General features: G+C 35.8%; 3 protein-coding genes across 3 annotated transcripts in view; 1 reads left to right on the forward strand and 2 right to left on the reverse strand.

Annotated features, from left to right (window-relative positions):
- The window catches only part of HELRODRAFT_114382 (hypothetical protein), a gene marked incomplete at its 5' end in the record, with an annotated part of 18,162 nt that extends 13,065 nt beyond the window's left edge, over positions 1-5,097 (forward strand). The window contains 9 exons of the mRNA XM_009026578.1: positions 1-131; positions 275-493; positions 701-839; positions 1,073-1,212; positions 1,376-1,615; positions 1,860-2,135; positions 2,760-2,843; positions 3,220-3,351; positions 3,761-5,097. The exon at positions 1-131 is cut by the window's left edge and continues 91 nt beyond it. Of these exons, the coding sequence (XP_009024826.1) occupies positions 1-131; positions 275-493; positions 701-839; positions 1,073-1,212; positions 1,376-1,615; positions 1,860-2,135; positions 2,760-2,843; positions 3,220-3,351; positions 3,761-4,087 (1,688 nt within the window). The 3' untranslated portion in view covers positions 4,088-5,097. The remainder of the gene's footprint in view (positions 132-274; positions 494-700; positions 840-1,072; positions 1,213-1,375; positions 1,616-1,859; positions 2,136-2,759; positions 2,844-3,219; positions 3,352-3,760) is intronic.
- Positions 5,098-10,401: 5,304 nt separating this feature from the next.
- HELRODRAFT_178484 (hypothetical protein) lies at positions 10,402-12,304 on the reverse strand (the record flags this gene model as incomplete). Its single annotated transcript, XM_009026579.1, has 5 exons — positions 10,402-10,432; positions 10,551-10,675; positions 11,772-11,926; positions 12,045-12,129; positions 12,254-12,304. 5 exons carry the CDS (start codon positions 12,302-12,304, stop codon positions 10,402-10,404), a joined length of 447 nt encoding a protein of 148 aa, XP_009024827.1.
- Positions 12,305-13,614: 1,310 nt separating this feature from the next.
- Positions 13,615-24,396, reverse strand: HELRODRAFT_193348 (hypothetical protein). The gene is made up of 12 exons (XM_009026580.1): positions 23,831-24,396; positions 23,409-23,524; positions 20,177-20,360; positions 18,683-18,845; positions 18,211-18,371; positions 16,875-16,992; positions 16,293-16,447; positions 16,072-16,110; positions 15,556-15,642; positions 15,117-15,395; positions 14,650-14,792; positions 13,615-14,564 (listed from the first exon to the last, which is right to left on the reverse strand). The coding sequence occupies exons 1-12, from the start codon at positions 23,907-23,909 to the stop codon at positions 14,085-14,087; spliced, it is 2,004 nt and encodes a 667-aa protein (XP_009024828.1). The 5' UTR covers positions 23,910-24,396; the 3' UTR covers positions 13,615-14,084.
- Positions 24,397-24,741: the final 345 nt, after the last annotated feature.

Raw genomic sequence — 24,741 nt, forward strand, 5'->3', positions numbered from 1 at the left:
AAGATGAACTCGGCGTAAGGTTCTCATTCGCTAGTCCAAGAGATCCAGACCCCGACCTCATCACCATCATCGGCAAGAAGGACGCCGTCGAGAAGGCCAAGCAAGTTCTCGAGGCTAAAATTGCCGGACTGGTCAGTGTTGATGCCGTCTGTTCATAACTCGTTTTTAAGGAAATGTGTAACTGGCTTTAAATTTATGGTTCAGATGATAATTTCTACAAGGTTAAACATACATCGTGCTTGCTTGATGAGTGAATCTACCTACTTCTTAACAGGAGAACATAATAGAGATGGAAATCATAATAGACCAGAAACATCATCGGCACTTCACGGCCCGCAGAGGTGAGGTGGTCAACCAGATTGTGGATGAGTGCGGTGGCATTTCGGTCAGTTTCCCGAAACCAGGTGTGAAGAGCAGCAAGGTGGTCCTGAAGGGAGCCAAGGAATGTGTTGAGGCTGCAAAAGCCAGGATTGAAGAAATCATTGATGATCTGGTCGGTTGATTGGCTCAATTGTTTTGGTGCTAACTGAACTAGTTGTTGATTTGTCGATTGATTTTCAATGAATTCATGTTGCTAATTCAAAAAAACAGTCATATAACACTCAACATTTACCATCATCTTCAAGCAATTCATGTTGCGCAGTTGTTCGTTCGCTCACTTGCCCACTCACTCACTCATTCACTGGCACGTCATTCCCAGGAGTCCCAGGTGACGATTGAAGTGGACATCCCTCAGAAGTTCCACGGCAACATCATGGGGTCGAAGGGCTCGAAGATTCAAGAGATCACCAGGGAGTTCAACGTGAACATCAAGATGCCCGACAGGAGAGTTGATCAAGGTCGGTGGGTTGGGACGTGTATGCTGTCATCGTCGGGTTTGAATGCAAAGAAAATTTTCCCATCATATGTTCAAGTTCATGTTGAGAAATTTGTCCTTTATACGCATTCCTGTGTTGCATGTTCAATTTTGAAATGACTTAAAACTGTACTGTATGCACGCAAGTCCACAAATACTCATGCATGAACACGCAAATGCATTGATATCCATCACTATCACTCAATCCCCGTGCAGCTTCGGACGAATCAAGTGACCACCAGCATGAGAATGGTGAGAAACTGAGTAATGGGGAGGACCACAACGGCAAGTCATCCAATCCCATCATCGTTTCGGGCAAACCTGAGAACTGTGAGGCTGCTAAATTGGCCATGCTAGTGAGTTCTGTTGTGTTATGTGTATACTTGTATGCTTGTGTGTGTGAGAGTATGTTCGTTCTTGCCTGTCTTTTTATTTGTATTCGTTTGCTTGTGTACATTATATGCTGTGCATAAGTTCAGCTAACCTCTTGTGCACCTATCTACATGCACGCTTACACAGGATTTAATCCCAGTAACGGAAGAGATGGAGATCCCACACGAATTTCACGGACAGATCATCGGTCAGAAAGGTGCCTTCATAAGACAGATCCAAGATGAGTTCAACGTCAACCTGGTCGTGCCCCCCCAGGCTGACAGGAAGGACTGCATCAAGATCGTCGGACCCAAGAAGTCTCTGGAGGGTGTTAAGGAGGAGTTAAGGAAGAAGGTCGAACTGCTGGAGAAGGAGAGACTTGATAGGGTCAGTTGGTCTAGTTGAGTGGTGATTGGTTGGTTGGTAGGTTGGTTGGCTGGTTGTTGGTTGGCTGGTCGTTGATTGGTTGGTTAATTGATAGTTAACTACTAGTTGATACAGTGAGTTGTCAATCATTGACTGATGTTAATTGATCAGTTGTTGAGAAAAATTGAGTTAAATTCATCATTTTATCCTTTTTGATCTAAATTTCCATGTTTTCATCATTTCAACTGTAAACTTTCTCTGAAAGGAACTGAAAAGTTTCAAGCTGGAAGTGAATGTGCCTCACAAGTACCACACAACTCTGATCGGTCGGAGGGGTGCCACCATCAACAAACTCAGGGACCAGTTCAACGTCAACATCAAGTTCCCTGAAAAGTCATCGCCCGAGAAATCCCCCGACAACAACAGCATGGAAGATGGGGTGTCCGACGAGGTGGACCTCAGCAACATCATCGTCATCCAGGGCTACGAGAAGAATGTCAACGACGCTCGAGACGCCATTTTGGAGAAGGTCAAGGAACTGGTTAGTTAGCGCTGTATGGCTGGCTGGTCGGTCATCGTCCTCTTGTGTGATGCTTAATGTTTGGCTGGTCATCGTCCTCTTGTGTGGTGCTTGAAGTGTGTTTGTGCTTTCTTTGCCGTTTATATTGAAGAAATTATCTCAGCAAGTGATTATTTCAGTTTTTTGCTCTTTGTTTAATTAAGGTTGGTCGTCATTTTAATTTGGCATACAATCAACTTAATGATGCAATCAAATAATAATGTTTTCAATTTTGCCGCCGTTGTTTTATTCATTTTATGAATAAAACAACGATAAAACATAACAATTTATTTTCATTGTTATGAACATTTAATAGTGATTATTATTATTATTATTATTATTATATCATCAAATAATAGGATATGTTAATAAACGAAGGATATATATATATTTATATATATATATATATATATATATATATATATATATATATATATATATATATTTGATATATGAACATGATAGCCAACCGATGATGATACATGAAGATGATATGACGATACATTGCGAATAATATGAAGTATATGATACTGAAGAAATGAGGATGCATAAAAATGATAACTAACTAATGATATGATGATACATTATAACATGTGATGGCGGCAGGAGAGCTTGTACATTGAGGAGGTCTACATTGATCAGAGAGTTCATCCGCGTTTAATTGGGACCAGGGGTAGATCCATTAATAAGGTCAGTAGTGGTGGTGAATGGGACGTTGTTGATAATAGTCATGGTGGTGACTGTTGCTATGCTGTCATAGGATGATGATGGTCTGATAGTTTTACAGTTGTTCGTTGAAATGAGTTTTTGCTGCTGAGTTTTATCATCACCATCAATAGATGGTGATGATAAATATGCTGATAATAAATAATGTGAGGTTAAACTAGCATTTTACCTATTGAAAATTTATTGCTTGAATTGAATCGTCAACCAACCAACCGACCAATCAACAACCCACCAACCAACCACCCACCAACCACTTACCAACCCACCAACAACCAACCAATTAACAACCACCCACCAACCAACAACCAACCACCCACCAACCAACCGACTGTCCGACCAGATAATGGAGGACTACAGAGTGGACATTAGATTCCCATCGTCGAATGACAACCCGGATCTCGTGGTCATCACAGGCAAGGAGGATGATGTGCTCGACTGCAAGGACCACCTACTCACACTTGAAGACGAATATGTTGGTGTTTTTTATTTCTACATATATATATATATATATATATATATATATATATATATATATTTATTTATTTATTTTATTTTTATATATATATATATGTGTGTGGGTGTGTGTGTGTGTGCGTGTGTGTGTATCGTATATTATGTGTTTTGATGTGTGTTGTGTACTTGTTCGAATGTCAAAATAGGTGCCAGTGGAGAAGGGCATTTGTGGAGCAAGCATTTAGCTAAAGCCGCGTAATACAAATTATATATTTGGTAGGAGGCCTGATATGCTACGACGCTCTAATAGAACAATACTTTTAAAGGAGTCTAGAAACTTGAACATTTAAGTTTTCTTTCACTCATTCAACCATCCATTCATCCATCCATTCACTCACTCACTCACTCACTCACTCACTCACTGACAGCTGGAGGAGATCGTGGACAGAGAGGAGCACCGTGCAAGCAAGCAGCAACCGACGATCAGCAGTTTCTTCAACAACCTCAGCAACGACATCGCCGCGGACAACAAACAGCCGACCAGCAACAACAACACGTCCACCACCAACAAACAACAGAAAGGTTTCATCGTTCGTGATGCCCCGTGGTGCCAACAACAACCGCAACAACAGCAGCAGCAGCAGCAATCTATTAATAACACCATCGAGGAATTCCCTAACTTGGGACCAGCAGCTGGAAATCCCGCTAGTACCATGTTCACGCCTGCCTGGGGTCCACAGAGCAGGAGGAAATAGTGATGGGCTGATAATATTTAGTTTCTTTGGTATGAGCCGAACGATATATACATATAAAAAATCATTTTGAATTAACGTGTCATTGTTATGTATCTGCTAACGTTATTAAGGGCGCTCAATATATTTATTAGTGAATAATATTTACACACACACACATACATACATACATACACATACATACATACACACATACATACAGATACATATGTATAAGTATATCTGTAAAAAGAGATATATATATATATGTGTATATCTATGTATATGTATATCTTACAAGATAGATAGCTATCATCACCTATTGTATCTTTCCCATCACTTCCTACCTTTATTGCAGGTATATATTATTATTAAATATATTTAAAGGTTAATATTATGTGTATATTACATACATACCCATTGATATATAAATATATATATATATATTATTTATTTATCTATGTATTTTACCAAAATTTATGCATTATTTTCGTTGATCAGTTATTCTTACTAGACACGTTATTATTTATTTATTTTTTTGTGAAAGGTTAATTAATTAATTGATTGATTGAGAACAAATCATGTACATTATTATTATTATTATTATTTAATTATTATTATCATTATTATTATAATTATTACGTTATTTAGATGTCACGGAAATTCAACAATAGATAAATAAATAATTAATTAATTGATTAATTAATTTAAGTTAGCAGACGTATTTATTGTATCGTATCAACCATAAACATAGACAATTCAGTATGGAAAGCCAGCAGCCAAAAACATTATAAAACGTGATTAAATTTATCTTCTTCTATGCATCTTTTCTTAATGTAAATAAGTACAATCTAATTTGCTCCTGTCACATGAACGATGTTAAATTTTTTTTTAATGATTGGGTCGTTTAATTAGCTAGTTATAAGTTGGAATATAGACATGAAGGAAGAATGTTATCACATGCCACGAATTACTTGCACTGTTTTTTATTATTTATTAATTTTTTATTTATTAATTTCTTTGGAGTTATTAATCCGTCAATCGTTCAGTTACTCGTTTATTCATTTCTCCTTCCAACCCTCTTCACTCGTTCGTTTTTCGTTAAGATTGTCCCTTCTTTCAGATTTAATTTCTAATGATCAGTCAATCCGTCGTTCGCGTGTTCGACTCTCATCATTTCGGTTGCTCGAATCATTTAATAATCAATCTAATATCTTAATTCTTCTTGAACTGTTCTCTTGCTGTTTTTTCTCTTTGTTTTTTCTCTCTCTCTCTCCTTTCTCTATTTCTCTCAGGCCCCATCATTTTCATTTTTCTCAGTCCTTCCTCACTATCAACATCACTTGGCAGCAAGCAAGCAACTCTACACACTTTAATCTCATTCACTTTCAAAGGTTCATCTCATCGTTCAACGGGGTAGCTCTAGTTCGTCTTCATCACTGTTACGCTATCGTCTTCTTCGTAATCACGCACACACACTCACATTCATTCATCACCTCTGTCGTTATCACTGTCATCATCGTCTTTGTCGCCATCTGAATCATCGTCGCCACCTTAGCCTCCGCCACTAATCTCGTCGTTGTCATCAGAGCTGTTACTTCCAACCGACCCGTCAATTTCATTGCGTTGATACTTCAAGTACTGATGTCTCGTATGCACCATCTACGTCAGCTCTGTCTCTCTTATATTATTTGATGACGGGCAAATTACATCTTATACATCTGTGTGTGTGTGGTGTGTGTGTGCATCGTGAAAGTAAGATCAGTAGCAAGACACACACACACACATAACTGAAATAATTTCCCATAACCTATTCCAATGTGGTAAGTTTTTTGATGGTGAACAAATAAGAGGTGGGTGGATGACGATGATGTCAATGGTGGCCATGATGATTATGATAATGACGACGACGATCATCATCTACATAGCCGAAATTCAACCTCCTCATAAAACCCTGTTTAGCCGCCAGTCCATCACCTCATGCATATTATTTATTATTAATTAATTAATTAATTTATTTATTATTCATTTTATCATTCACATTCAGAATCATATTAATTATTATCGTAAATAATATTATGGCTATATTTTACTGTAGATATTTTTATTCGTGATAATGATAAGTTATTGTTTATAATAATAATAATATTATTATTATTATTATTAATTATTCATAATAAGAAGAAAGAAATCCTGATAGTTAGTGAATAAGATTAGCGATTATGATTAGTGAATATGATTAGTAAATATAATTAGTGAATATAATTAGCGAGTATGATTAGTGAATATAATTAGTGAATATGATTAGTGAATATGATTTATTTTGTTCGCGGTTAGTCCCGTTTGAAATTGGTGAAGAAAAAAAATATTATCATTCATCTGTTGCACCACAATACCATTTCCTGTTACAATGCTTAATTATTCATTTTGATTTATTCATTATATATTTATGTGCAGTTTTGTCTGTGTGCTACAATCACTATATAGTTGGATATATATCTCTCCTCTTTTATGCTCTTTGATGTTGATAAGTTTGTTATTGTTGTTGTTTTTATTATTGTTGTTATTATGATTATTATTATTATTTGTCTCCCAACACAACCAGAGATTTTTTTAACCAAATTTTTCAAAAATTGTTTGATAAGAAAAAAATGGAGGTGGTCATTTTTGGTCAGTTCAATTTTGAGGCCCTTTAACTTCCTTTTGAGGCCCTTCCAACTCCTTTTTGAGACCCTTCAAACTCCCATTTGAGGCCCTTCCAACTCTTGAGGCCTTTCCAATTACGATTTGAGGACCGACCCTTAAACTCAGAGGCCCATACCAAATGGCCCTCATAATTAATGTTTTTAGTGTTTTTGTTGTCATTCGTTCTATGAAGATTATCGTTCTCGTCATTGTATGGTGTTTTCGTTATAGTTTTTATTATTATTATTTTTATTGTTGCTGACAATAACAATAATAATTTTTATTTTTATTGTTAATAATTAATTATTTTACATCATTATACTGGTTAATATTTGATTATCGCTGATGGCACTATGCCAAAACTCCATCTGGTGGTCAACCACCACCACAACAGCAGCCACCACTACCACAACGACAGCAGCATCAACACAACCACCATAATAATAACATCAACCACAAAGATGACGTCAACAACAGTATCAGTTAGGCGATGCAGACATGGCATTGGTAATAGCTTTAATTAAATAACATTGGAAAGTCTTTTGTTAATTGTGTCTATTCATCTCTCCATCTTTGCAATCGTCATCACCACCATAGTCATCATCACTATCATCATCATCGTCATTCACTTTGATCATCTCTGCCTTAGTTGCGTCTAATTACTATCATTTATTTCAGCCAACATTTCGACCAATTAATCAATCCTAATTATTCAATTAGTTAATTATTTCTTGTCTATATTATGTTATTATTTGTATTATTATTATTATTATTATTATTTATATCATTCACTTACTGTTATTGTGGTTTTGATATGCACGTCATTCATTCATTTTGATTCACTCACTCCATCACTCACTCACCCCATCACTACATCACTCACTCACTCCATCAATCACTCACTCACTCCATCAATCACTCATTCATTTTGATTCACTCACTCCATCACTCATTCCATCACTCATTCACTCACTACTCCCTCTCTCACTCACTCACTCACTCATTCCATCATTCACTCCATCACTCACTCCATCACTCACTCACTCCATCACTCACTTCCTCGTTTGTAGATAGATGTCGCTTCTTAAGTTTTCCGCGTTAAAATGCAAGAATGATTCAACTTGAATTTGCGCTAGAAATCATTTCATTCTTTTAACTACCGTTATTATTATTATCATTATTATTATTAATATTATTAATATTATTGTTGTTGTTGTTGTTCGTATTATATCGCATTATTATTTTTATCATTGTTGTGTCTTGTTTCTTCCACTACTACTATTATTAATTATCATTGTTATTATTATTAATATTATTATTATCATAATAATAATAATATTAATAATTATTTTTGTTGTTTTTGTTATTATTACTTTTAATTATACTTTCATTTGAAATTTTCGTCTAAGTTCTTCACCTTAGCCATTTCAACTGAAAGAGTATAAATAATAATATATATGATGATAATAATAATAATAAATTAAAATTATTCAAAATAATAATAATAAACAACATCGATAATAATAATAATAATAAATTATAAATATTATTTTACTCCCCAATCATCCTTGTAACCGCCTCATGTATGAAGTCATTGCTGTCCCACGCAAAAGAACGAAAAGATGATGGTGATAGAATTCAATAAAGTTCAGATGATGATGATTTGATGATGGTGATTTGATGATGGTTATTTATTATAATGAGGTCAGTTGATGATTTTGACGTCGAGGATTTTCTGATGGTGCTAAAAATAGCAACTGATGATGATAATGATGGTGGTGGTGGTGAAGATGATGATGAAAGTGATGATGATGATGATGAAAACAATGATAGCCAGTAATGATGGGATTGATGGTGACAAACAGACAGAAATGATGAGGAAGGTGATGGTGATGAAGACGATGATGATGATGTCAGAGTGATGACGATGATGATGATAGTGGTGACCATGATGATGATGGTAGTTACGATGGTGTTGAATTGTATTTCAACCAGCCACAACTGCTGTAATCACACGTGCCTCTATATATGTGTTTATGTAATTGATGTCTTCCCCCTCCCTCTCTCTCTCTCTCTCTCTCTCTCTCTCTCTCTCTCTCGCTCTCCATCTATTTATCTATCTATCTATCCATCTATCTATCTATCTGTCTATCTATCTATCCATCTATCCGTTTCGCATGTAATGTATTCCAATATATAAACGAACATATGCAACACACATACGTACATACATACATACATTCTCACAAACACATACGAATATAAATTCACACACACACGTGCTCATGTATTTAATTTTATTTTTCGTAAAATTTTTTGCAATGGTTTGTTTTCAATGCTTGTGAGTGACGATGATGATGATGATGGAAACAGGATAGTCCTACTTACTGACGGTGGTACAGTTGGGATGCTGATGGTGATGATGGTACTGATGATGATGACGATACTGATGATGATGATGGTGGTGGTGGTGGTGGTACTGATGATGATGATGATGACGATACTGATAGTGGTACTGATGATGCTGATGGTGGTACTGATGATGAAGGTGATAGTGAAAATCCTAAAGATGATACTCTTAAAGTAACAGTATCAAGGATATCACAACGGTGAGGACGACGACGATGATGATGGTTCTGACGTGATATCACCATTCTAAGATTAGATAGCTCTACATTCGCGTTTGTGAATAATTTATCTATCTACTTGATCAGTCAGTCCATACATGTATGCAACCTACACACGCACTCAAACACACACTCGTATATATATATATATATATATATATATATATATATATATATATATATATATATGTATATATATATATAAGTGTGTTTAACTGGGTGTCTTTGCGCGTGCGTGTGTTTGTGTAAGCTTTATAAGCTTATTTACCCAATCATTTAATTTTTTTTCTTTTCAATTGTTCGTTCATATGTTCGTTCACTTTTACATTCGTTCGTTCGTTCATACATTCACTCAATGACAATATTGATACTTGTAATTATTTCAACTATAATTTCCTTCTATCCATTCATTCATTTACTCATTCATTCACCTTTGCAATTCTTCATTCAGTTGATCACGTAATGTTGGTTGTTCCTCGTGTTATTTAGATGATGCCTTAATTCTTATGCTTCATGTCCGTGTCTGTATTTACATCCGTCTGTCTGTCTGTTTATGTCTGCACGTTGGCATGTGTCTACTTGTCTACATTTGTACGTATATGTATATGTACGCATATATATTTATATAAATAATGGTAATGATGTTAAATTATACGTTCATGCATACATACATACATAACGCATACACTATATATCCTGTGTGCTTATATATATATATATATATATATATATATATATATATATATATATATATATATATATATGTGTGTGTGTGTGTGTGTGTGTGTGTGTGTGTGTTTATGTTTATAATTCAGTATGTATATAATACGTTATGTCGTTGTTGAAAAATTTCTAGGCCTAATCTTCATAAAATTCATGTAATTAACTTGCACGTGTGTATTTATCTTCGTACAATTCAATGCCGTTTATTTGTTATTGTTATTATTTTTGTTGTTGTTGTTGTTGATGATGATGGTTCGTCGTTGATAGAGATGTCAGACACGTCATTGAACATGTTGCAACGTGCTAACTCGTGTTCATATCTCTCGCTCTTACGCTGATGTTGTTTGTTTTTATTGATATTATTATGTCCTTTTGGTGTTCTTATTATTACCGTTTTATTATTATTATTCCTGTTTTGTTGTTGTACTTGATTATTATTATTGTTGAGTTACCTTTCTAAGTTATTATCATTACACTTCAAGTCATTTAAGAAGTTACATGATGTTGAACGTTGAGATAAGATCGAGTGTTGCTTGACTGGCTCCTTCAGGCCACTGTTCCTTTCGTCGTCAGTGGCCTGATGATGACAACGATGATGAGGATGATGATGTACATGGATTGAGGTTTCCTTGGTTATTTTCATCATTTAGTTATCTGTTCATTCGTTAAGCAAATGAATAAAATTATTTAAACGTACTCAAGGGGTATTTTTTTATTCGTCTTAAATTTTAGATTAAATTTCGAGCAAAGCATTTAAACAATCCTTTATGTAAACATTTAATCGTGACACCCCAAACGCTGAATGAGGTTTCTTGCATGTTCATCTTGGAATCCAACTTGGGAGCTCAGGCACGGCACACAACTAATCTTTCTTATGTTGCATTACTCTATCGAATGTTTGCTAGTTTACTTTCTTTGGTTTCACGGTTTGCCGACATTTTGTCCTTCCACAATCGCAGTTATCATAATCTCCTGCCTGCTACTCACAAAACATTCGCTCGAGAACCAAGACTAAATGACTACGGCTAGGCAGTTTATATTGTTAAGCGAATGTGTTAATAAGGTGGCCAAGCTCCTTAACGGTCCAAGCCATTTTTCGAAATTTGAAATTTTTCACGAGTCGTCATTAAATACATATTAAATATGCATGCTATAAAAGTATTAAACAAATCCGTTTGCAAAAATTTTATTTTTTGATGTCTACAAGATATGTGTATTGAATTTAATTATTTCAAATTACTGTCGCTAAGGTTGTTCAACGCAAAGGGTATCCTTATTTAGCAACGTGTGTTGCAAATAGAGTGTCCTAGTCGGATGAAAAATATCCGACTCCGTCCCATCAAAAAATTCTGACTCCGGGTAAAAATTTCCGACTCTGATTCCCGACTCCGGCTCCGACTCCCAGAAAAAATTTTAAACTCGCATCATAATTTTACCCTATTATCACTAGCAGATAGAAAATATTTGAACAAAACACTTAAAATCAGTCAACGTAATTGTTTTTCTTAATAAAATTATTATATTTTTATGTTTTAAAACTAACTAAAAAAATTATTGACATCATTTAGCATTTATTTTGTATTAAAGTGGAATACCTATTGCTACACACATCTATTTTCCAAAAAACACCATCTTAAAAAAATTGAGAAAAAAACTTTACTTAATAAAATAACATTTTCCGGAGTCAGATGAAAAGAATCCGACCCGGGCCAAATCTCCGACCGACTCCCGGCTCCCACAATCCGGTTGCAAAATGTCTTGCATCTGATATAATGGGACATAGGAAGTGAACTGATATAGAGGTCACTGCTTATTTTAATCGCGTTACCTAATTACGACAATATATTTTAATTGCGTCATATAATTTCACTTCTTAACTCCTGTTAAACACTCTTAAGTTAAATTTGCATTTGCTTTTTCGGGCCCGCTTCTCTGGAACTCTCCACCTCCTTCTCTGACTACTTCTCCATCACTTACGAAGTTCAGAGCGGATCTCAAGACCCATCTGTTAATAAGATTTACTGGAGAGGGCTGTCAAACATCGCAGACATGGCACTTTAAAAACTGACTGATTGATTTATTGATTGATCCATTTATGACAATTTATTTTAATTGCGTTATCTATTTACGACAACTTACAATAATGCTTTTCTACCTGTAAAACTTCAATTTTCTCCTCTGTTGTAGTCTTAAAATTTGTTGACATTTAACTATATTGTTTAAAATGTTCAACAACGCAATGAATTAAAAATCATCTTTCAGTCCGACAGTCTAGTAGTCCCAGCAATCAAGAACGATTGCATTTCATCGTCAGTGTGGCTCAGCAACGTTCAATACGGCCTAATGCTTCGTTATTAATGCTCTACTCGCATTCCAAATGTCTGCTAGATGTCTTGGAATAACATACAACAAAGTTGCACCGTAAAGACAGTTTATTAAAATATTGATATGATTTTCAATTGAAAATGTTTGTCATGCCGTGAAAAAGAAGCAATCAAGGCGGCCACACGCGGCTATTTTATACAATTGTTTTTCACGCGCGCGCGCACACACACACATACACACACACACATACACACACACACAAAACACACACACATATAAATTTCATAAAATTAAATCAACCTTTAATTCGGTGTTTGACAAGTGATAAATTAGTCAATCGCAGGCCTATACACTAAAACACAGGAATAACTTCAAAAGTTACACATTATTATTAAGTATCTGAATTTGAGATAATAAGGTTGAACAGTTTGAAACTCCAGCACTTGTAGCTTGTATACGCACATATATAAAAACATTCATACATGCATGCCCAGCCACACACTGTGGGCATGTATGTATGAATGTTTTTATATATGTGTTGATATATGTGTTGATGAAAGAATGACGCGGTGAATGAATGCACGCAGCTAACATATTTCTACACAATTACGAGAACGGCGTACCTACTCAAGGACACTTGACGTTGATAAATCGAAGTAATTCTGCTGCTTATCTGCCATTTATTTTATCGTTTAATTTGTATGTTAATGTACAGAGCGGAGCTATTAATAAGTTTGAGAGGTTGCATAAGATGTCATAAAGTGAGGCCTGAGGTTAAAGTTCAACTTCTCAATTTATTATCCCTACACAAAATGCAACCCTGACTGATTTATAGCAACCCTGACAAAAATAGCAAATTCAATAAATGTATGTAACTTGGAAACTCGCAGTACCAACAGTTGAAAAAGATAGATGCATGTTTCGTATCTTTACAAGCATACATTCATGTTATACAGTCAATAATATGTGTGGCAGTTGTGCGTACATATATGCAAAATATGATTGCGTTGCCACAAACACACCTACCTACCCACCTACCTACCCACCAACCCACCTACCCACCTACCCACCCATTCACCCACCCACCTACCTACCTACCTAGGTATTCATAGTACATGCTGACTAGCAAGCTGTCTGCATGGCTAGCTGATATTTGAATGTTACGTGATACATTTCGCCGCGGATATTCAGTTACACATTCACTCGCATGTAAATTAAATATAAAATCAAAAAAAAAGAAAATGCCAAAAAATAAAATATCAACTAGTCGGCATAAAATCTTAAAATATCAACTAGTTTTCATCGGACATAAGTTCAAAGTTCAATTGGTTACACATTCACACACCTTGATATGACGTCATCAAACGTACAATTTAAAAGAACCACAGAATGTACGAAATCAAACTTATATATAATACAATGATGAAGATATAGAAGGTGAAATGTTGGTGGTTGATTACATTAATGTAACAAAATGGATTGAACTATCATTAATTATGACCCAAAATTGCGTAAAATTTTTTGATATACGGTACGTTAAGCAATCTTTTCATTAGAAACAATTCACTGAATATATTACTTTATCGAAACGTGATGGACGAAATATGGCTCATAGTTGAATGTGGATAGCACCGGTACTGCTGGCGCTATAAAATCCACATTTAAACTTCCGATCCCTGTAGACTGTTTGTGTCATAGTTGCCGGAAGTTTTGAATCCAAAATTTCCCTGGGCGCCACTTGGATCCTTGCTGACGATCCTGGGACTCGTCACCATGTTCCCACTTCCCGTATACTTGCTTTGCGAGGATTTCTTGCCATCCTTCTGCTTTCTTGGAACATCTCTCGGAGCGTCGTTTGATCTGGCCGACGATCCGCTAGTTACTGATGATTCACGAGTCATCTTAGGTTGTTGAGCTTTGTATGGAGGTTGTTGAAGTGGCTGCATTGGCTTCTGATGTTGGTAAGGTAGTTGTTTTGGTGGAGGTGGTGATACAGGTAGGCGCTCATCCTCATCGTCAAATTCATCGTCATCATCGTCGTCATAATTGTTGTTGTTGTTGTTGAAGTTTTGTGGATGACGACCCGAAAGTTTTGTTTCAGCAGCATTGGTGAATGGTGGCTGGCTCCTGACGTTTGATGCCTGCAGGTCAAAGTAGCCGAACAATATTTAATGATGAATTATGTAAGTATTTGCAGGTCATCACTACCATCATCATCATCATCACCTGTTGTCTGCCCTCAACCCTCTTGACGGGCACCATGCCTGGTCCGTCAACCGCAGAGATGTTGGTGGTGGGGGTGGGGGAGTAGGGAGACTCAACTAACTGACCACGAGAATTGTAATGGAAATCTTGCGACCTGTTCAGACCTGATGTAATATATTAATTTGTACGTTGCTTGATTAGCCAATTAAGTGAATGATTAGTTGGTTAGTGGTTAAATTAATCAAACACCTCCCAGACAACTGGCGGTGATTAAGCAATAACAACCCTCACAATGCCCAACACCTTTTCAACTGTCCCAGCAGAGCCATTTATTTGTGAAAAAACCAACGGAAATTGTTTCTAGTCTTTCAAATTCAAAACCGAATTTACACGTAATTTTTAACAACCACAACAGCAACAGCAGCCACAACAACAACAGCCACAACAACAGCAGCCACAACAACAGCAGCGACAGCAGCCACAACAACCTGTCATGCCGAGGGCTCCGTGTCCTGCGTTCAACGGCATGCTGGGATTGTTGAAGTTGTCGTTGCTGTAGAGCGGTCTTGCTGGCGCATTCTTTGTTGGAGAGGTTGGTTTGGAGTTTTTAGGCTTTTGAGATGCTGCGGGCGGGTTGTATATTTGGCCGGATAGTGGTGGTGCGGGCTTGTTTGGTGTGAAGGTGACTTCATCGGTTGCCGTCGTCACGTAGGGCCCCTTTTTCTTCGGAACCGACGTTGCCTTGTAGGGCTGGTTGCCCTTCTTTCCTGGGGGTCAATGGTGTTTGTTTGCTTGCTTGCTTGTTTGTTTGTTTGTTTGTTGGCGAGCAATAAGAGAGATTGAGTTGATGGATGATGTTGATAACGTATGGGCGGACGACAGTGATGACCAATATAGCAATGAAGAAGCCACAACATTCAGACTGACGTTTGAGGCAGCAGATGATGATGATGGCCACGACCAAGAAGATGACCAGCAGAGGAACGATTACAGCTACGGCAATGACCCAAGGTGCTGTGGGAAAGTGTGATGAAATTTGAACTGGCAGTTAAATAGCGAAGGTGAGATTATGGATAAGATTTATCGTGATCAAGCGTAGCAAGACATTTGAGGTAAAATGAAGTATCATACAAAGTGGGAAAGCAGAAAGTATAACGTGCAGTAAGTCTTGTTACTGTTAAATTGATTGCGGCCGAGCAAACGTTTTAGTAAGAATTAATGTGCAGTAAAATCATCTGCAAAAGATATGCGCTACAAAATATTTGACATGATCACTGAGAATCGTACACAAAAAATGATCACATAGTTTAAACTAGGAACGCCAAGCCAAGATTAAGAGATTAGTTTGTATAAAAATTAATACAAAAATAAATTGAAAATAAAATAATATCTTTATCATTACGCATGCAATCATTGTAGTAATGTTAAATTAATTTAGCTAACCAACAGCCGGTGACTTGACTTCCTCGGTGTTGGACGTAACTGTGGTGACGACGAAGAAATTGAAATATGAAATGGTGGTCGATTATGATGATGATGATGGTGGTGATTGACAGAAACTATAATTATGCCCCGCCCCCCATAATATTAATAATTAATAGGTGGAAAGGGTGCATTTTTTTGCACCTCCTCCTCATCATCATCATCACCACACAGGAACTGACCAAACAAGAGTACACTGGCTCCGGTGCTGTAGAGAACCCCATCATAGAATTTGCTGGCCACACACGTGACCATCACGGTCTGCTTGATGTTCAGCTGCTCGGTGATGATGAGAGATGGTGAGGTTGAGAGGGTCTGGTTGGTCGTGTTGTGGAACCTGGTGGTAGTGTCAGTCGGTGGGTTGATGAGTGTTACATGTCTAGGCTGTTATTGTATGGCCACAAATGTGTGTATTGTTTATGTTCATCATCATCAAGGAAAAAAGTATTTTATCAAAAGACAGAGAACAAGAGTCATGAAGATTTTGCAGGTCCAAGTTCGAAGACTACCCGGATTGTTATCCACTATTAATATGTTTAGCAAACGCCTAAATGTAAGAACACACACATTTGTCCAGCAACTTTTTTGAAGATACTTAAAGTAATAACAACATCAACAACACTTTTTTCATATTTTTTCAGGTTGAAAGCGCTGATGAGAGGAAGTTTTGGTTAGTGCAGCATGAATCCAAACCAAAATCGTCCTTAACATTAAAACCATCAAACTCATCATCAAAGTTATTTCCAAGACTAAAACAATTTTACCATTGAAAGTCCGGTGTAGGATTTCCATTGGCCGTACAATTGATGACGTCACCAACGACCACTTTGTTGACTTCAGGCGGACTGAGGGTGCTGTTTATTTCAGCTTTTGTTACTGGATCTAATAAGAAACGATAGATTTGTTTTGGAGTGTGCATGTGTGTGTGTGTGTGTGTGTGTGTGTGTGTGTGTTTGAATATGTCCATGAGTGTGGGCGGTGAATGTTGGTGTGTTGTAGATATGCATGTGTTTGAGGTGTGTCCACGAGAGGTTGAACATAATGAAAAGGTTGGGTCGCGGGCATGTGCCAGTGAATGTGCTCTCGTGTGTTATCATTTGCTTCTGATAATTTTGTGAGGTTGTCGTTTTTGATTTCACACGTAAAAAGTTGGTTTGTGGGATTCTCATTTATGAATGAATGTAATGTATTTGCGATTTTTTTAACAATTTTCTTTTTTATACCAGTTAGTTGCTTTCTGATTTTAAAAATTATTTTTGCCACCATACAAAGTTAAACAACTATGCCTTTCAATCATATCTGAACATGTCGTGGATGATATTTATATTCGAGGCGAAGATAATGTAGTAGCAGATTGCCTTTCTCGACCAGCGAATGCTGTTAATATCTATGTTTAAATTTACTTTAGCATTAATACTACTTCTTTGTTTCACTTTCACTTTTCTTATCTCGTCAATATAGTTACAATTTGGCTAATATTGTTATAACCGCCGAAACGATAAAATTGCGCTATATCATTTGTTACCTTGATTATTCGTTATCTTTGTTACAATTGCTATATTTGTAACTTTTGATCGTACAAATCCACCTTGGGACCTAGATAGGATCCTAAGGAGACTTAGTTTTCCAGTGAGGTTTTCATTGAGGTTTTTAGTGAGGTTCGATGCGAAGTTGTAATTGCGATTTGTGTAGTTAGATCAGTTTAGGGTTTCTATTAATGTTGGCATTCAAATAAACGTTTAACAAAGCTTGCGCATCTATCGGAAATCATAAACTTATGGAATAACGAACACTTGACGAACGTTGGAAGCTACTACACTGGTGTTGGAAATATAGAACTCTTTGAAGTTAAAACATTAGTGTTGGTAGTAACAAGCGTTAAAAGTTACAACAATTTAATAAAATTATTTTAAACTACACGCCATAAATTGTCCATTTTATAAATTGATAATTAAGGTGAAACGTGGTCAATCAAGCCTTCCTCAACAATTCATCCTTGTAAACCTTGCAAGTATATTAATCATTATAATAACCATCAGAATAGCCATCATCGTCCTTATCACCACCATCATCATAATCATCATTTCCATCCTTACTAACGCATGACTCGAACAGCGAAGTGGCACAAGTCTTCGTAATCGGCGGATCCAGCCATGGGGGCACTGGGCTGCAGTCTGGAGCTGGGTGCGTCCAGGAAGTCAACCCTGCACGAGAACCTTGTACCGTCCATGTCTGCCTCAGCTGTCAGGTTACCTATCAGACTGTTATGGGTTGGTTGGTAGTTGAGTGATTGGCCGAGTGACTATATTTTTGATTGTTCGATTTGTCGATATGTTGTTATTAAATAAACTAGCAGCACCACAAAATATTTTTTGAAACAAATGGTAAGTGTATATGCGAATTAAGAAAAATATTTGTAAATTTGACCTTACCAGAGTTTTTCGAAAACGTTCGCTTAGCAACAGCAAAGAATAAACAAGAAATAATTAGCAAAAACCAACAAAACTTGGACAACAACATCCACATCAGCAACAATATTAACAACATCAGACAACTTTTCACATCCACCAACTTGAGAGGTCCAGAGTCTGAGGCAGTTTTTTTCGCAACAACTCTCCCCACGCCATCTAAAATGTAAATTGTTGGCAGCATTTTGCTAACAAATCCAGAGTTGCATACGACGGTGAAGTTTTCCCCTACTTTCCTCGTGATGTCAGTCGGACATCTTACTGGTTCTGGTGATATTCAAAATTTATTATTGGTTCATAAGTTGAATGTTATGTCTACATCCACCAACATGAGAGGTTCAGATTAATTTAAGAAATTTACAATCTTATAATTCATTTCATTCTTATACTCAATAAACTAAAGCAAATAGTTTTGAATATTTTCAAATAAAATTTGAATGAAATCTAACATTTAGTTGTGCATCACTCTCAGATAAAACATTATGAATGATTTCTAGTGATCATCATTTGTCAGATAGGTTAAATATTCACAAACATACAACGGTGCCAACCCTTACGGAACAAATATACAATCGTTGATACGCACTATCCGTTGGCCAACAAAAGTGTTCGTTCTAAATCGTACGGTATTTTTTGACAATGATAGTCACAACATCAAATGTTTCGTACAAAAGCTAGAATTTATCGACTGAAAAAAGATTTAATCCTTTGGACAGCGGTTGATGAAAAACATAGTTTAAAAAATAATTATTACCAATTGCTTATAATTTCTGATGCCGATAAACCAAAACGAATGAGGAATGTTTCCAAGTTTTTTCATCATTATTTTGGATGAAAAGTTTCTGCTTGATGGTTCCATCAATCTCAGCAAAACATTTTCTGAAATCAAAATCAGAACCATCTGCCGATAAAAAAATGTACTCCAGCGTTCAAGTCTACTAACAAGACTCTTCATTCATTTGAAAGTATTTCCTCCTCCAAATTTTGTAAAAAAAAATTGAAACGCAGCACTACCCAGGTCTGAGTGGCATTACCCAGGTCTGAGGGATTGCAGTTGTCAAACCACTTTTGAATCAATTTCGTCTGGCAACCAATGTTGTGGCCAATTTCAAATCTCACATTTATATTTAGTTATTGAACGTATTATCGCTTGTCAGCTCCTAAATAACCTCAACGAAACTCATTGCTTCCAAAAATTTATTCAAGTTTTCGTCAAGCGCAATCAACATAGACGGTGAAACTAAAAGTGGTTTCTGGTGCCTGGGATGCTGCTAACGCTGGAGAAATTCTCAGTATCGTCAGCTCATATTTGGAAATCATTTGTTCAACAATCCACAGCAGATCTGGTGCTTTTAAAGTTTTTTTTGGAGAACAGCTTTGCAAGCCATCCAACGCAAAAACAAACACAAAGAAGCAGACAAATAACGTTTCACAAATCTATTGTAAAAGTTTCTAGAGCTGTTTCTGTGAAATATGTTGTTACACCAAACACAACAATATATTTTACTATTACGATTAAATTATATTTTAATGACAAAATGAAAATTATTTAAATTAATATTTGAAGTTTGAAAAGACTGAAGCTCCATGAATCTAACCCATGGCAGCGACTCTAGCGTCGACGCGTTGACTTCCAACGGTGCACCTGTACACAGCTGCCAGGTCATTAGTCAGCTGTTTGATGTAAAGGGTGGTCCCTCCCTCGGATGTTGTGAAGTTCGGATTGGCGGGAGTTGGCGTTGGATAGATATCGATCATGTCCAGGTCCCAGTGCACGGATGCCTGGTCAAAAATGTATCAATCACAAAAGTTTTATTCGCTTCTTTTACGTGGTTTACTGGGTTTACAACAACAAATACTGGCGCGGCACAATTTCAACAGAAAAATTGTAGCACCACAGATTTAAAGTATGATAATGCAGATAATGCAAAATCATAAAATTCCTACAAAACAACTAATTGCTAACTAATAGTTGAAATAAATACAATTTGATCAAAAGAAAAAGTGCAGGACGACCGAATGAAGCCCCAGGCGAACCATCAAGTACAGCCAATATGCTTAGAATACCTATACTGGCCCTCGAACTCACCAACACACATCAATGAGCTTTATGGTCTGATGTCATTATGTTCCTCAAATTTCACAATTTTTACATTTTTATGGTTTATTAATAAACATTTACTTATTTTTAAAGATTTTATCATTTTGATTATTTTTTAATTGATATATTTCATGCATTTGCATAATATTTATTGCATATTTAGTATTTTCTTTCTGATCTTATATAACCAGACTGGTTCAAGATGGTTCGCTTGAAAGGCTTCCTTCCATCTTGTACAGTCCCTTTAAATTAAACTAAAGATTAAAAAAATGTTTAGCTATGAAAAAAATAAATTATTTAATTAAATTTCATACATAAACAAAACATAAATACCACGCGTAAACGAAAGTACCAATACATTCACCGTTATAAAGTTAAACAAAGTTTATATTGAAAGAGCACCAATAACTGCATGCAAACAAAATATGGCACACACACAGACACTCAAACACACATACACTCAGACACACACACCACACACACACCACACACACCACACACACACACACACACCAATTTTATCCATACACATCATTATTACAACTCTCTCTAAGATATTCCTCAGAAATTATGAATTCAATGTTTAGTTGAACCAAAACCTCTCAGTTCCTGTTTAAATTTCTTCACTTGAACAATTTGTTTCGAACGCAATGGTAGATTATTCTAAATTTTTGGCAAAACAATTTGCATACATCTATCACCCAGCTTTGTCTTTGTTCTGGGAACTGCCACTAATTCACATTTTTAATGTTCATCTCAGATTTTCTACAAAAAATTCTTTCAAATATTCTGGTCCACTATCAGTAATATAACAGTGAGCAATAACTTCCATTTTGAAAATTCTTTTACGCACTGGCAACCAAAGTAGATTTTCCAACCACCCAGTTATGCAAACACGTCTAAAACAACCAGTCCTGTGGCAGCGTTCTGATTGCGTTGAACTTTTTTAACCACACCAGCCCCAAAACCAAACATCAGCAAGTTACAGTAATCTAACCTCGACAATATAAATGATGCCACAAGGTTTTTGAAGATATCAGCAGGAAGACATTTTTTTGTCTGATATAATTACATAGCTTTAGAAAACAAGTTGTACCAAGTTACCAACACTGAACCCTGTAAAACACCGGTCACCATCACCACCTCATCTGGCATCAATCCATCAAAGAGAACTTTCTGCGTTTGATCCATCAAAAACGAGGCAAACCAACTCAGAGCCATTCCAGAAATACCAAAAATAACGGCCAATCTCTTTAACAGCACACCATGGTCAACAGTATCAAACGCTGAACTGAGGTTGAGTAAGCCAGTAACACCACCCTGCATTATCCACCTGATTAACAATGTCACTAAACACTTTCAGCAAGGCTTTTTCTGTAGATGACTCTAATCTGTAAGCTGACTGAAATCTGGGTAACAACCGGTGAAAAGACAGGTGACCAAACATACGAGTATGCACCAATCGTTCAAAAACCTTTGAAAGAAAATTAAGGTTTGAAACTGGCCTATAATCCTTTAAATTAATTTCATCAAGGCCGTTTTTCAGCAAAGGAGAAATGACCGCCGACTTTAGTCCCCAAGGAAACACTCCAGTTTTGAATGAAATGTTTGTCCTGAGACAAAAAAAATGACAGAAAATGATTCAAAAACCTCAACAACAACTTTGAGGAAAGTAGGTCTAAACCACAGGTTATTTAAAAACGCTGCTTTGACTCCATCTATTGAAAAATCATTAAATTCAAAAATATTGAAATGATTTGTTATTTTAATTTCTTTACAGTAAATTTAGGATTACTGAAGTTAATTTTCATTTGATATGGGCATAGTGACTTTTTTGGTTTTTGCCGATTTTTTAATATTTGTTATGTTATATTATATTATGTTATGTAATGTTATGTTATGTTGTGACTTGCAACATACTTAGCATTCCTGTAAAGTTTTGTTTCATTGATAGCTGCAACCTCGTCGATGAAAAAACGCGTAAAATCCCCAGCTGTTAACGAAACGTGATGAGAGGTTAGTTTTTGTTCATCGAGCAGATTGTTGATTGAATACCGAAATAGTATTGGGTTTGATCTACACTTTGTGATATTTGTGGGCCAAAACAATTTTCAAGTTACAGTTATACAGGACATGCAGCTTAAACAATCAATCTGACAAAACTGGCAACCACATTTTAAAAATTTAAATTTATAAACTAAAAATTTTTAAAATTTAAAATTTCAATGCATTAATTATTACAGTCTTTAAAATCTAAGATCACAATTTTTAAATTGAACTTATTGAACATTTTGTAAAAATTATGTTGGTGCAAATGAAAAATCTGCTTTGAAATATTTTAAACTAAAACAGGTTGCCAGTGCATTGAAATAAAAAGGTACTTAAGAATAACAATAATTAATAATTTTGTTTGAATTGTTTCAACCCTGCTAATTATTTAAAATAAAAAAATTGATCCACGGATGTTAAAAGTTGAATGAAAGGAAATGAAATGAGCTTTAAAATTTGAATAAACACCGAATTAGTTGATTGTAGCGATGTAAGGAAACATGTGACACCAATTTTTAAATTATTCAAATTCTTGGAAAAAAAACGAAACAATATTCATCAAATAAAAGCAAAAGCAGAAAAAACTAGAACAACCTCACTACATAGGAAACATGGATGAAAAGGTGAAAACTCGTGCAACAAATGAACATTTAAGACAACAACAACAACAACAGACCAACCTTCCAGTTTACAGTTAACCCAGGAGTAGGCGTACAATTCAACATGACCATCTTCGAGTCCTTCAAGGCTGCCGTGTCACGAGGTATCTCAATCATGTTGACTGTTTGTGGCTGGCCTGTTGTGGTGTTGTTGTGTGTTGTTGTTATTGTGGCGTTGTTGATGTTGTCAGTGTTATCGTTGTGTTGTTGCTGTTGGTTGCATGAATGGTTGTTGAACTATTTTCGTGATCATATTTCTAAAAAAACCAAATGCAGTAACTAGTACATAAAAATATAAAAAAAAAATTAAAATTTAGAGGTTAAAAAACTGCATGTAAGTACGTAGTTGTAAGTTGTTGTTAATGGACGATAACATAACAATGGTTTTAGCAGTGGTATCAAGTTGACATTCTGGTGATAATAATATCGAAGATGCAACAAACCTTTAACATTGGAGCACATGAACTCCACAAGCAAGACGAAACATGACAGAATCGCTGAATATATCATTCGGCTTCTCATCACGTGGTGCAGGCTATGATGATGAAAATGATGAGGAAGACGTTGTAACAATTAACTACAAAGCGTTACTCACTTAAGTAACGTATGCTATTTGTGCTAACTGAACCAATGTAGAAGCCTAATTCTAAAAACTCCTCCAAAATTGTTAATAAAGTGATTTGGTTTTAAGATTTTTCTATCATCACATCTAATTTTTCCAACCAACAGAAAAAGATATTGATGGACAGTTTTATACTTAAAATGAAAACTCGACCGTTAACCGCGATTTTTACACAAAAATTATTTACACAACCATTTAATATTTCTATACTTAATTACAAATTTTGTCGGGCACTATTATTTTTAATCGATCACAAATTAAAAATTTTAATAAAAAATACTCAAACTCATGCGGTGAACACGCTCGCACGACAAATCCTCAAATCGTTTGACGTTACTTTATGAACACGTCCGTCAAATGATTATTTTTAAATTCAAAATTTCAAATCCAAGCAGCACTCAACTAATACAGGTACATTTGACAGGTAAACGCACGTGTATATACGTATGTATATACATACATATAGATATAGACATACAAACATACTTATGTATTTATTAACATGCGATAATGTGTGCCAATTAGTATATATAAATACATGTATGCATATTATATGGCAAACGCAATCAGTGTCTAAAATACGAATATTGTTGTTGAACCATAGTCAAGTAGATTCACCTGTAAACACCTGTATTGTTTATATGAAATACATGTATATATGTATATATATATATAACTGATCAACTGTATACAAATAGGCTGTATGTATGGAATGATGTATAACGTACAGTA

This window comes from Helobdella robusta, assembly GCF_000326865.2.
Source record: "Helobdella robusta unplaced genomic scaffold HELROscaffold_48, whole genome shotgun sequence".
NCBI classification, from domain to species: Eukaryota; Metazoa; Annelida; class Clitellata; order Rhynchobdellida; family Glossiphoniidae; genus Helobdella; species Helobdella robusta.